Source organism: Tamandua tetradactyla, chromosome 1 (assembly GCF_023851605.1).
Source record: "Tamandua tetradactyla isolate mTamTet1 chromosome 1, mTamTet1.pri, whole genome shotgun sequence".
Lineage (NCBI taxonomy): Eukaryota > Metazoa > Chordata > Mammalia > Pilosa > Myrmecophagidae > Tamandua > Tamandua tetradactyla.
In genome coordinates this window covers 231,421,367-231,436,429 of record NC_135327.1, presented here as the reverse complement: position 1 = coordinate 231,436,429, position 15,063 = coordinate 231,421,367, and the positions used below count along the sequence as shown (strand labels likewise).

General features: G+C 40.3%; 1 protein-coding gene across 6 annotated transcripts in view; it reads left to right on the top strand.

The window, feature by feature from the left end:
* MALRD1 (MAM and LDL receptor class A domain containing 1) overlaps window positions 1-15,063 on the top strand; it is a 752,096-nt gene that overhangs the window by 26,476 nt on the left and 710,557 nt on the right. For all 6 annotated transcript variants that reach the window (XM_077154409.1, XM_077154433.1, XM_077154399.1 and 3 more), the window contains exon 5: window positions 1,494-1,590. In XM_077154409.1, the coding sequence (XP_077010524.1) occupies window positions 1,494-1,590 (97 nt within the window). The remainder of the gene's footprint in view (window positions 1-1,493; window positions 1,591-15,063) is intronic.

Below are 15,063 nucleotides of genomic sequence, written 5' to 3'. Positions count from 1 at the left end.
GGGGTGGGGGGCACAGTTAAAACCCCGAGGGTGGATGGGTTTTCTTCTGCTTTTATGTGTTGTTACTCTAGACACATACTTAACTCAGCAAGAACTTCAGAATACCTATGTGGAAAACTTTCAGGAAAAATAAAATGTTAATCGATAAAGAATTGATTTTTTTCCTCTACAAACATGCTGTTCATATAATTGCTTAAGTAGTTTGATAACTGAGTTACTATAACATTTATTCAATGTTTCTATATTGCAGATATTGTTTTACATGCAGTCACTCATTTATCCTTGCATAAACCATATCATGAAGGTTATTATTTTTATTATTATCCTGTTATCAAAAAGAAAACTGAGGTACCCAGGTGCTGGGTGACTTCTCCACGGCCCTGTGGCTGCAGGTTCTGGAGCCTGGGTCTGCAGTCAAGTATTCTGGCTCTGAGTCTGCATGTGAAGCACCAGGCTTAACTGCCCCATTTAAACCTTCCCACATCCAAACCTGGATAAGTCTTGGCCGACATGGCCCTGCTTTCTAAGTATCCCAGCTGCTCTGTTTTGTGCAGAGGAAATAGGACTTTCTTAGAGCTCCACGTTGACAGGTTTTCCCACAGTTTGTGCATGAGTATTCCTGGAGTCTTTATAGCCTGTAGAGGCTTTGTGGTTTGAAGGACATTTATCCATCTAGTGTGTTCTACAGGAACAAAAGAGAGCACAGAAAAGCCATCTGCTGTGGCTGACCACATCCAGGCCAATTCTCAACTAAAAAACAGTGCCACCTTTTTGAAATAATAGTGTTAATGCTGCAGGCCTGGCTGAACCATACACACAAGGGGTTAACACATCAAGGCCTTAACCCTCACACATCATTGGCATCTGTTAGCACGGGGAAAGAACACTGCCCACCAAGACTCTAGTTTTCTGTTGATCAGGCTAATTAGGAAATGGGAGGCTTGCTTCTTCTCTTTTTTCTCAGATTAATCATGTCAGGGCACTTCCTCTGGGCACACATCTTGAGCACCAAGCATCATAAGGAACGTTCAGTTATTTTAATGGAAGTCACCAGACAACCATTTCCATTCCATGTGTCAAGCTGCAGCTTAAATGATAGAGGGAAATGGGCAAGAGCCTCTCAAGGCAAGACCGTGAATGGTATTTAGAGAATGAGAAATGGAAATGGTGCATAGCTAAGAAATGCCAAGACTAGGGATCAAGATGGAGTTGGGTCCAAAGATGGGAAAATGCTGTGTTGTATGAACACAGGAGGTAAACAAAGAAGACGGTGTGGCACAGAAAGCACACACAGGGCACCTAACCTGTGCTACGTGTTGGAGAGAGTGGTGACCTCATTTTCTCCTCAGCAGGGTTGCATTAATCTCTACCCATTTGGTACTGACAAGGTGCTTCTGTGAAGGGCCATGTTTCTTATTTGTAAGCCCTCCTTTTTTGGACCACAAGTCAATGATACGCTTTGCTTTGTGTTTGTGTTTGTTTTTCTTGCGCAGGTTATTATTCAAGGTCAAATGATGTCAACTCATGCACAGGATGAAGTCATAGCTGTTGACGATATCTCTTTCAGTCTAGGCTGCCAGCCTGCAAGTGGTAAGAACTTTTTCCTCATTTTGATCCTTACGGAGTATAACAAATTAGCACAATTTAAACACTGAGGTGACTCTGGTCTGGCCTTAATTTCCTTGATGTTTTAGTGTGGGTTACTTTCCATTGCTCTGTTCCATCATATAGCAGTGACTGTGGAAATGAAGAGGGGCTATTACTCATGGACTCTAATACTATAGAGAACTGATTGGGGGGGGGGGGGTTTAGTGTCAGACCTGACAGGCAGCAGTGCTTTCCCTCCTGGGTAAATCTTACTAAGAGGACTCTGTGCCTTCTAGTTGGCTGGGGGAAAACAGCCGCAGGCTTCACCATGTCTTCATACAGAATCAGTTTCATTATTCCAATGAAAGACAAAATCAGGGAGATACATCAATTATTATCTATTTTACATCGAAGTGGCTAGATAGACAAACCACATTTAATTAGATCTAACCAATTATTTATGTTGGTCCCTTGGTTGTATTAACTAAATAAATTTCAGTTCTTCATTCGTACTATTCTCAATAGATAATTTCAACATTAAAGTTATAATTTGGTCAGGATAAACTATCAGATTAATATTGATTGCTACTAATCAAGCAGCAATCGGGCATCTATACGCATGCATGTACACACATATAGATATCTATAAAACAGGCAGTTGGTATATTTTTTCCCATTTTAAATGTTATTATACAGTGATATGCCACACTAGAATAAAGACAGCTAATTGTACAGAGGAGTTCCAAGTTCAAATTGGTTGCAAAGATATGGTGATTGTGTATTGTGTATTATATGAAATAATCTGGTAAATGAGATCTAAAACCCAGAGAGGGCCATGATTCTACCTACAGATAGAGAAGCCCTCCTGACAGGACTGTCTGTGCTGGGTTTGGGTTTCACCTGCCAGCTGGGATAAGGGCTCACAGGTGTGTCTCTCAACCCCCAGCCCGAGGTGGGTGCTGTGGACAGCTCTTTCCAACACCTGAGTGTCTCTTTCATTTTTGTTTTATCGCTATTCAGTAGATGCTAGGCAATGCTTATCCTTTGTTGGTGGGAATGTAAAATGGCACAACCACTTTGATCAATAGTTTTACATTTTCTTAAAATGTTGATCTTACACTTACCATGTGATCCTGCTAGCTAGTCCAGGTGTTCGCACAGGAGAAATGAATGTGTGAGTCCGTACAAAGGCTTGTACCACAATGCTTCAGCAGCTTTACTTACAATAGCCCCAAACTGGAAACAGCCCAACTGTCCATCAAGCCTTAATGGATAAATAATATATTGCCTATCTCTACAATGGAATTCTACTCGCCAGTCCAAAGGATTAAACTATCAGATGCATCACAGATGGAGGAATCTCAAAATCACTCTCTGCCTGACGGAAGCCAGCCCAGAAGAGAGTTTTGCTCTGTGGTTCCCCATCTAGCTCTGCTGTCACAGGGCCAGACTGGGGCTGGCCTGGGGGTGGGGGAGGGCAGGACGGGCAGGTGCAGGGATGGCTAAGGGGCACGCCGGGATTTGGGGTGATAGAGATGGTCACGTCTTGATTGTTGGGAAGTTTTCACAGTGTGCACGTTGTGAGCATACAGGATTGCACACTTAGACACCTGGGCCTTCTCTACCTCTGTAGGCTGTTAGGCATGCAAAGGTGGAGAGGAGAGTGGGCAGAAACCGTGTGAGAGAACACAGCCTGGGTCTGATCACAGCGCCACATGTGCCACGGCAATGGGTGCAGGACTCTCAGGAGGGTTTTACACGACAACAGTGACATAATCAGGCAGTTCATGAGGGGCGGGGGGGCAGGGAAGGTGAACATGCAGAGGTAGTGAGAGGACGTGGGGACAGGCCACGGGTTCGGCACTGGGCCGAATGGCAGCGCGGCCCTCGAGTGAGTTGGGAGCCTAAGGTCGGGCAGGCGTGTGTCCCCTGCTGTACTGAGTTGGGGAGTGGGGGACAGTCCTGCACACCTGCTCTCCCGAGGAGAGGCTGGACAGGGGCCTCCTCTAAACCATGGTTCCCCTAAGAGTCCCTTTAATTTGCCCTTGGACAGATGTAGGCGGAGCCTCATGCCCTTTCATGAGGGAAGAGGGCATTTATGTGGCACTGCGGAAGAGATGCGGTGGCGCAGAGAGACAGCGGTTCCCTCTGATATGCTACACAGCACTCAACAGAAGAAAAATGGATGCTCTATCAGTATCAGTGTCCTCTGCCCACCCCACGCCCCCTGGGATTGCCCAGCTCCTTGGGTCCGGGTGCAGCCCATGTGGGCTCCAGTTCCAATGCGACACCAACTTCCTGACACTCCAGCAGTGTCTTTAGGTAGATTTTAGAGTTTCTTCAGGAATCGGATCTGCCAGACAAACCAATCCCGACCCGGTAGTATTCACCGGCCAGTCTAGATAATCACCCCCTAAAGGGAAAACGGCGGTATATCAGCTCCTGGCTGGACTGTCTATCTGCTGTCCTGGGGCTTCATTTGCATCACAGATCGACACAGGTGTGTGCACAGGTGTTACCAGGGCGTTGACATCACCTGGACTCGGACTCCACAGCCATTCCAGACATTCCAGATAGGAACGTGTATGCGTGTGGGTGTGTACGCATGTGGGCATTAGGAGCTTTATTACAGGAATTGGCTCACATGACTGTGGGCAGTGCCAAGTCCGAGTTCCGTAGGGCAGGCTGCAGGTTGGGCGCTCAGTGGTGAGATTGGATTCCCCAGGAGAAGCTGGCTGGAAGTGGAGATGGAATTTTTCTCTCTGACTGCTGAGATCATCAGTTCTCCCTTTAAGGGACGAGTGGATGAGGTTCTCTTATCTCCTTGGCTGACTGTAGATGTCATCAGCCATAGAGGCAATCAGCTCACTGCTGAGGGCATAATCCCACCCAATATCTTCCCAGAAGCAGTCAGCCAGGCTGACACAGGAACTTCACCAACACGGGTGGGTTCTCCCTGCAGGTCTCACACCTCAATTTAGGACCTTGAGCCGCACAACCATGAGATGATGGACTCCTGTGTCTGAAGCCCCCTAGTTTGTGGTACTTTGTTCCAGCTGCTCTGAAACTGAGGTACCTACCAAATGCTCAACTTCTTGAGGGCAGTCACAATGTGTTACTCATTTCTGAATCCCCAGCACAGAACAGGCACTTAATAAATATATGTTGAATAAGTGATTGAACAAATTACATGTGTCATTATTTAAATGTAAAATATTTGGGGCTTTGTATGAATTATTCTTTTTTCCTCAGAGCTCTATGTGTTCCGTTCCATAAAAAGCAGATTTAAATGAAATATCACGGGAATATGAATTTTTCGCAGTGGTAACATTTATGCTAAGAGTATTATACTGTCCCTAGGCTGCTGCTTCTATCAGGAATGAATGCATGTCCTCCAGCCATATAATGTGACTCTCCCTGAGAAGACTTAATCTGGGCCAAACATTTGCAATATTTTAGTAGACACCTGTGCCTTGTATCATATTAAATAGAAATATAGTGCTTAGAAATATGTTTCTTTTCATGTGTCACTTTGGTTAATAGAAGTGGTTCTGTTTAAGATGTTTACTTTTTTCTGAGAAGACTCATTTATTTATTTATATCCAAACCAGTGTGCCTTCAAAAATGTGTTCTGAAATTTTTTTTAGGTTGGGGAATGTGCTGGTTTGAAAGGAAGTATGCCCCCTAAGAAAAGCCATGTTTTGATATAAATCCCATTTCTTAAAGGTAGAATACTTCCTATTCAATACTGTATTTTAAAACTGTAATAAGATCATCTCCTAGGTGATGTGATTTAGTCAAGAATGGTTGTTTAACTGGATTAGGGATGACGTCTCCACCCATTTGAGTGGGTCTTGATTGGTTTACTGAAGTCCTATAAAGAGGAAATATTTTGGAGATTCAAAGAGACTCAAGGAGGGCAGAGAATGCTGCAACACTACAAAGCAGAGAGTCCACCAGCCAGCGACCTTTGGAGATGAAGAAGGGAAATGCCTCCCGGGGAGCTTCATGAAACCAGAAGCCAGGAGAGTAAGCTAGCAGATGACACTGTGTCTGCCACGTGCCCTTCCAGCCGAGAGAGAAACCCTGACTGCGTTCGCCATGTGCCTTTCCAGATGAGAGAGAAACCCTGAACTTCATCGGCCTTCTTGAACCAAGGTATCTTTCCCCAGATGCCTTTGATTGGACATTTCTATAGACTTGTTTTAATTGGACATTTTCTTGGCCTTAGAACTGTAAACTAGCAACTCATTAAATTTCCCCTTTTAAAAGCCATTCCGTTTCTGGTATATTGCATTCCGGCAGCTAGCAAACTAGAACAGGGAACAATGTTGGAATCAGTGGAAATTAACTTAAGAAATTAGATACTAAAACATAATCATCCTTTACTGCCATGGTCACGGACAGAAGTGTAGGAGGAATATAATACATCCAGCCTGGATAGAATAATAATGATGAAGTCACACTTGCATCACAAAGCGCAATAAATATGTGGTGTCTGCTAACAGTAGCTCAATAGCAAGTAACTCTTGGAATTCAAAGGCTTGTATGAATAACTATGCACATAAATATAGAAAAAATTCGAGCCTCCGCCATCTCTGGTTGGTTCAAAGTTTGTGGATGTAGTATATGTGATTGCTATAGATGAAGTGGGGGAGTGTAGGGTTTCTAGGGCTGTGAGGCATTTTATGTAAAGTATAATGAATATAATCTTAAGTAGGTGTAAAACACGGTTATGCATATTATTATCCCTAAAGTGAACCCTAAACAAATATAAATAATAGAAAATTACAATTGAATACTTAAAAATATTGAAATTATTCACTAGAGAGCCGAGGGAAAGAGATGGGAAAGGCAGAGATGTTAGGGGAGGGGCAAGTATAGAGGGAGCAAAGAGAAATAAAAACAGAAGAATAAAAACTGAAAATTAATAGAACCATGACCCTATATACAAACTCATCAGTGATCACACTAAATATAAGTGGTCTAAACACTCTTTTATTCTTTTAAAAGATGTGTCAGGTTGAATAAAAGAATCACCGACCAGAAAATCAATTTTAAAACATAATTATGTAGGTATTAAAAGTAAAAGGATGGAAAAAGATATACTACACAGCACTTGGCAAAAGAAAAGTGGAAGCTCTATCAGTATCAGGGAAAGTACACTTCAGAACAATAAAGGTAAGGAGGGACAATACATGATGATAAAAGGGTCAAATCACCAAGGAGACAAGCAATCCTACAATTTGGACACACCTAACAAGAGTATCTAAATACATGAAGCAAAACTGGTAGAACTGAAAGGAGAAAATGGATAAATATAAAATTATATTAGGAGATTTTAGTATGCGTCTCTCAGTAATCAATAGAACAAGTTCACAGAAAATCAACCAGAAGGTAGAAATCACACACATCTGTGAACTTTATGTAGTTGACTTTGACAGAACTCTCCAAGAGGCAGTAGCAGGAAACTCATTCCTTTTGAGTGCATGGAAACATTCACCAGTATTGGCCATGAGCTGGGTCCAGGGCTGGACTGCAGTGAGGCAGGCCAGTCACTCACCTGGGGTGCCCAGTTCAAGGGGCATGAGAACTCAGTAATCAGGACTCATACATTTTTAAAACATTTTTTATGATATATATATATATATATATATATATATATATATATATATATACAAAAAAAAAAAGAAATACACTTTTATTGTACATTTTAACAAGTGGTTATAGAACAGATTTCAGAGTTTGGTATGGGTTACAGTTCCACAATTTTAGGTTTTTCGTTCTAGCTGATCCAAGATTCTGGAGACTAGAAGAAATGTCAATATAATAATACAGGGGTCATACTCATTTGTTAAATTCTATCTTCTCTGTTATAACTCCAACTTTTTCTTTGATTTTTCTCCCAATCTTTGGGGGAATTTGGGCTATGCCCATTCTAACTTTTTCATGTTGGAAGGGTCTGTCAGTAATATGGGGTAGGGAGATAGAACCAGCTGATGTTCTGGAGAGGCTGGGCCCTCTAGGTTTCAGGACTTATCTGGTCCATGGACCCATCTGGACATTGTAGGTTTCCGGAAAGTTATCCTAGTGCTTGGAACATTTGCAGAATCTTATATATTGCCTTAGGTTTTCTTTAGGATTGGCTGGAATGGTTTTGCTTTGGGTTTGGCAAGTTATGGTAGGTAACAATGCCTAACTGAAGCTTGCATAAGAGTGACCTCCAGAGTAGCCTCTTGACTCTATTTGAACTTTCTTGGCCACTGATACCTTATTTGAGCCCTTTTGGTCAGGAAGGCATTGTTGATCCCATGGTGCCAGGGCCAGGCTCATCCCTGGAAGTCATGCCACACGTTGCAGGGGAATTTCACCTCTGAATGTCATGTCCCACATAGCGGGGAGGGTAATGATTTTACTTGCAGAATTGGACTTCGAGAGGGAGAGGCCACAGAAGATGTTTCCTGGAAGCAACTCTTAGGCATAGTTGTAGGTAATCTTAGCTTCTCTGTTACAAAAGTAAGTTTCCCAAGGGCAAGCCTCAAGATCAAGGACTTGGCCTATTTTATTGGGAGACCCTAATATTTGAGGGAGTATCAGGCGTTTCCCTGGTGGGGAAGTTTAGTAGTTCCATATCTTTTCTCCAGTCCCTTGAGAGACTCTACCAATACTTTTTAATTGTCAGTGCATCACAGCCTGGGCTGTATCTGGGTATTACATTAAGCTATGCAGAATCACAAGGCCCTGTTCCCTTTCTGCCCTCCAAGGGTTTTGTTGTTTAATGAGCTATCCAGGCAGGTTGATTTAGATTGTGTGTTACAGAAGATTTAGGTTCTAGAGAGTTAGGCTTTTTCTTTGGTCTCATACAGTAGGTGAAGCTTTAGAATACAAACATGGTCATCCTTTGCCCTGTATTCTGAGTTACCTTAGTCCCACCAAATCATCTTCATTTTTATTTCCAATTGAAGCCTGACCTCTCTTTGGTTACTTAACAATGGTCGTATGTAGTAATGCTGACTTGCAGAGCTGCAGAATTCCGGCTCCGAGTCTTAGGTGTCATGGAGGTATCCAGAGTTCCAGGAAAACACCAGCTGATACATACAACACAGCATCTCAGAGTCTAGAATTATCCTTACAACTCCAGACTAAGTGTGACTGCTATAAGAATTACAATCTAGGCTCCAATTTCTTATATTTCCTAAAAGAGACCATAGCATATTTGTTCCTTTGTTTCTGGCTTATTTTGCACAACACAATGTCCCCAAAGTTCATTCACTTTGTTGCATGCTTTATGACTTTTTTCCTTTTTGTGGCTGCACGATATTCCATCATGTATATACATCACAGTGTGGCACTCAGCTTCTCAGGCATTGTACCCCTCAGCCCCCTCTATCTATTGGGCTTCATGGATAATGTCCAAAATAAACAATGAAGGTCTTACAGTGTCCTCACTTAGTTGTACACTCATCAGCACTTTTAATTTTAGACAACTTTCATTGGTCCAAAGAGACAAAGAACCAATAAACACAGCCTCACCAAATATCAAATCTAAACCTCCCCTATCTCTTGTTTCCTCCACACCCTGATTATTTGTCTTCCTGTTAACTATAGGCCATGGCATGCAATATTAGTTTTCCCCATACCCTTTTATTATTGACTCTCTATTCAAGATCAGACCTTTAAATAGTTCATATAAGATCTTATTTTTGATTGAGAGCTTCATCAGTGGGATACAACTCCTTTCAGTCCTGTTCACCTTCAGTGTGGCAACATTGCTTATAACCCACTGATGAATCACCTTCACTTCTATCCATTACCTTACATTGGAGTCCAACCTCCCTGGGTAACTGTTCACCCATCTCTAACTGCTGTGTATCTCTAGTCTGCTATAATCTGTATTGTAAGCCTCTGAGATTACCTTTACCATGGTCATAAGGGAGAGATCATACAGTAACTGTCTTTCTGTGTCTGGTTTATCTCACTCAACTTTATGTCATCTAGGTTTATATACATTGTCATGTGCTTCAGAATGTCATTTTGTCTTACTGCTGCATAATATTCCATCCTATGTATATACCACATTTTATTGATCCACTCATCTGTTGATGGACATTTGCTTTGTTTCCATCTTTTGTTGATTGTGAATAAAGCTGCTATGGACATCGGTGTGCAAATGTCTGTTTGTGTCATTGTTTTCAGCTCTTCTGGGTATACACCAAGTAGTGCTGTTGCTGGGTCATAAGGCAACTTGATATTTAGTTTCCTAAGGAACTGCCAAAGTCTTCCACAGTGGCTGCACCATTATATATTCTCACCAGCAGTGCATAAGTGTCTCAATTTCTCTACATCCTCTCCAACATTTATAGTTTCCTGTTTAATAGCAGCCATTATTATAGGTGTGAGGTGGTATCTCACTGCAGTTTTGATTTGCATTTCCCTTATAGCCAATGAAAATGAGCATCCCTTCATGGGCTTTTTTTTTTTTTCCGCATGGACAGGCACTGAGAATCAAACCCAGGTCGCTGGTATGGCAGGCGAGAACTCTGTCACTGAGCCACCGTCTCACCACCCTTCCTGTGCTTTTGAGCCGTCTGTATTTGTTCTTCAGAAAAATGCCTATTCATTTCTTTAGCCCATTTTATAATTGGGTTGTTTTTTCTTTTGTTGTTGACTTCTATGATTTCTTTATGTATACAGGATATCAAACCTTTATCTGATGTGTGATTTCCAAATAATTTCTCCCATTGAGTTGACTGCCTCTTTACTATTTGGAGTTCTTTGATGTACAGAGACATTTCATTTTGAGGAGTTCCATTTTTCTATTTTCTTCTTTCATTGCTTGCACTTTAGCTGCAAAGCTTAAGAAGCCACCTCCTACTTCTAAGTCTTGAAGGTGTCTCCCTGTGTTTTCTTTTTTTTCTCATGGGCAGGCACTGGGAATCGGACCTGGGTCTCCGGCATGGCAGGCAAGAAGTCTGCCTGCTGAGCCACTGTGGCCCACCCTCCATATGTTTTCTTCTAGGAGTTTTATGGTACTGTCTTTTATATTTAGGTCTTTGATCCATTTTGAATTTATGTTTGTATAAATATAAGGTAGAGGTGTTCTTTCATTCTTTTGTCTGTTAATATCCAGTTCTCCCATGCCTATTTATTGAAAAAAGCTATTCAATCCCAGTTCAGTGGATTTGGGGGCCTTGATGAAGATCAATTGACTGTAAATTTGTTGGTCTATCTCTGCATTATTGATTTGATTCCTTTGGTCAATATTTCAATCTCTGTGCTGGTATCATGCTCTTTTGACCACTGTACTTTATAATAAGCTTTAAAGTTAGGAAATGTTAGTCCTCCCACTTTGCCCTTTTTCTAAAAGGATATTTTTAGCTATTTGAGTTCTCTTTTCCTTACAAATAAATTTGATAACTAGCTTTTCCAAGTCATCAAAGTTGGTTGTTGGAATTTTGATTGGTATTGCATTGAATCTGTAGGTCAAGTTGGGTAGACTTGACATCCTAACGACATTCAACCTTCTTATCCATGAGCATGGATTTCTTTTGGCAATGCTTTGTAATTTTCTTTGTACAGGTCCTTGACATCCCCAGTTAAGTTTATTCCTAGATACTTGATTCTTTTAGTTGGTACTTTGAATGGAATTTTTTCCCTGTCTCCTTAGTTAGGTCACTACTTGTGTGTAGAAATATTACTGATGATTGCATATTAATCTTGTATCCTGCCACTTTGCTGAAATTGTTTTTTATTTGCTCAAGTAGCTTTGTTGTAGATGCCTCAGGATTTTTCAAGTATAGGATCATATCATCTGCAAAAAATGAAAATTTTACTTCTTCATTTCCTATTTGGATACCTTCTATTCCTTTCTCCTGCCTGATCAATCTAGCTAGAACTTCTAGTACAATAGTGAATAGTAGTGGTGACAATGGGCATCCTTGTTTTGTTTCTGATTTTAGGGGGAATGCTTTCAATTTCTCACCATTAAGATGATGCTGGCTATGGGTTTTTCATATGTGTCCTTTTTCATAGGAAGTTTCCCTTGATTCCCACCGTTTGAAGTATTTTTATCAAAAAAGGATGCTGAATTTTGGCAAATTATTTTTCAGCACCAATAGATATCATGTGATTTTTTCTTTTTCGATTTGTTAATGTGCTATATTACATTGATTGATTTTCTTGTGTTGAACCACCCTTGCATTCCTCATAAAAACCACAGTTGGTCATGGTGTATAATTCTTTTAATGTGTCATTGGATCGAATTTGCAAGTATTTTGTTGAGAAATTCTGCATCTATATGCATTAGGGGGATTGAATATGGTTTTCCTTCCTTGTAGCATCTTTACCTGGTTTTGGTATTAGAGTGATATTAGCTTCATAAAATGAGTTAGGTAGTGTTCCTTTTCCCTCAAGTTTTTGGAAGAGTTTGAACAGGGTTGGTGTTAGTTCTTTCTAAATGGTTTGAAAAAAGTCCTCTGTGATGCTGTCTGGTCTGGGCTTTTCTTTGTTGGAAGATTTATGATGATGATTGAGTCTCTTCACCTGTAATTGGTTTGTTGAGATCTATTTCTTCTCAAGTCACTGTATGTTGCTCAGATGTTTCTAGAAATTTGTCCATTTCATCTAGATGTCTAGTTCATTGATGTACGGTTGTTCATAGTATCCTCTGAGGAATTTTTAAATTTATTCAAGTTCCATGATAATGACCCCACTCTCACTGCTGATTTTATTCATGTCCTCTCTTTTTCTCTTTGTCAGCCTAGCAAAAGGTCCATTAATTTTATTGATTTCCTCAAAGAACCAACTTTTTGTTTTGCTGATTCTGTTATTTTGTTCTCCAGATTTTTTTTTTCTGCTTTAATCTTTGTAGTTTCTCCTCTTTTATTTGCTTTCAGGTTAGTTTGCTATTCTTTCTCTAGTTCCTCCAGGTGAATAGTTAAGTCCTCGATTTTTGCTCATTTTTCTTCTTTAATATAGGTATTTAGGGCAATATATTTTCCCCATAGCATGGCCTTTGCCCATAAGTTCTAATATGTATTTTCATTTTTATTAATCTTCAGATGTTTACCAAGTTTTCTAGCAATTTTCTCTTTGACCCCATTGATTATGTAAGAGTATATTGTTTAATTTCCATGTATTTGTGAAAGTTCTGTTACTCTGGTGGTTATTATTTTTCAGTTTTGTATCTTGTATTTGGAGAAAGTGTTTTGAATAATTGCAAACTTATTAAATGCATGAAGGCCTGTTTTTTGTCCCAGTATATGATCTATCCTGGAGAACCTTCCATCAGCACTAGAGAAGATGTGTATCCTGGTGTTTCGGAGGTAACAGTCTAATATACCTATTAGGTCTAATTCATTTATCATGTTATTTTAGTTCTCTATTTCCTTGTTGATCCTCTGTCTGGTTGTTCTATCTATAGAGGAGAGTGGTGTATTGGAGTTCCCACTATTATTGTTGAAACATCTATCACTTTATTCAGTTTTCCAAATGCTTGCCTCATACTTTGGAGATCCTTGATTGGGAGCATAAACATTTATTACTGTTATTTCTCTTTGCTGAATTGTTCCTTTTATTGATATGTAGTTTTAGTCCTTGTCTCTTAGGCATTTTCACATTTAAAGTCTATTTTTATCTTATATTACTAGAACTACTTCTGCTTTCTCTTGGTTACAGCTTGCATAGAAGATCTTTTTCCATCTTTCCATTTTCAGTCTATTTGTATCTTGGATCTAAGATGTGTCTCCTGTAAGCAGCATATAGAAAGATCATGATTTTTTTTATTCCATTCTGCCAATTTGTATATATATATATATATATATATGTATATATATATATATATTATTTTTGGTATGCTATATGGTGGGTGTCACATTTCATTATTTTTCCATGATACTATCCTGTTATTGCAGCACCATTTGTTGATTTCCTTTGGGGGGGGGATTACATGGGCCAGGAATCAAACCTGGTTCTCCCACATGGCAGGTGAGAATTCTAACACTGAACTAAGCTTGCATCCCAATCTGTATCTTTTAACTGGTGAGTTTAGTCTGTTAACGTTCCAAGTTGTTACTCTAAGACCATTTCTTGAGTCTACCATCTTCTTCTTTAGTTTTTACTTGTCTTTTCCCTCTCTCTCTCTTTTTTTTACTTTAAGTTATCCTTACAGATACTCTTCAATTCTGTGCCCTTCTCCAGCTTTCCTCTCCTGACTCTTTTCTCAGCTGACAGAGCTCCCTTTAGTATTTCTTGTAGGGAAGGCCTCTTCTTGACAAATTCTGTTAGCCTTTATTTGCCTGAGAAGATTTTAATCTCTTCCTCAATTTTAAAGGACAACTAGACTGGGTAAAGAATAGTTGGCTGGAAGTATTTCTCATTCAGGATCTTAAATATGTCATACCACTGCCTTCTTGCCTCCATGGTTCCAGTTGAGTAGTCCAAACTCAGTCTTATGTGGTTTCCCTTATATGTAGTGAATTGCTTTTCTCTTGCTGCTTTCAGGAATTTTTGCTTCTCTTCAACATTTAGCAGACTGATTAGTATGTGTCTTGGAGTAAGGCTATTTGGATTTATTTTATTTGGGGTTTGTTGGGATTCTTTCATTTGCATATTTCTGTCTTTTAAAATAGTTGAGTTTTCCCCCATTATCCATTCAACTAAACTTACTAGCCCTTTACTCTTCTCTTCTCCTTCTCTGACACCAATATTCTTATATTTGTGCTCTTTGTGTTTTTTATCATTTCCCTGTAATCCCATCTCTCCTGGTGTTTGTTTTTGTGTATGCTTGAGTTCAATTTCCTGTCTACTAACTCAGTTATTCTTTCTTCCTCCTCTTCAAATCTGCTGCTGTGTGTCTCTAATGTATTTTTTAATTTGGTCCACAATATCTTTCATCTTTTTGAATTCTGTTATTTTTCTATTTATTCTTTCAGATTCTTTTTTATGCTCTTCCAGTGTCTTCCTGATATCCTTCATGTCCTTATGAACACCCTTGACGTGTTGCTCCTAATTCCATGTCCTCTCTGGTGTTTTAATTTGGTCATTTGGCTGGACTGTATCTGCCTGAATCTTCACATGCTCTGTGATTTTCCATTGCATTTGTGACATTTGGTTATCTTGGTAAGGTTGCTTTGCAAGTTGGTTTCCTTCACTCATCTAAGGTTTTGTATTTGCCTAGGTTTGTACTGAATGTCTTTGCCCTTGGTTTGTTAGTAATTACCTGCCAAACCAAGGCCTAAATGTCATAGAGGGGATGCAATTCTATTTGAGGCTTCCCAACAGATGGTGCTCTTGGGCCGTATCTTCCTCTCAGACTTGACTCTCCCCACTGCATTGGCCATAAGATGGAGGCCTGATGTAATTCCAGCCAGGGCCACAGGTCTCTCAGAGCATACTGAGAGCTGCCAACCCTGGAGCTGAGAGGGTGGGCACTGTGCACCTCAGTGAAGACTCCACTCAGAGCCTGATGGGTCTGGT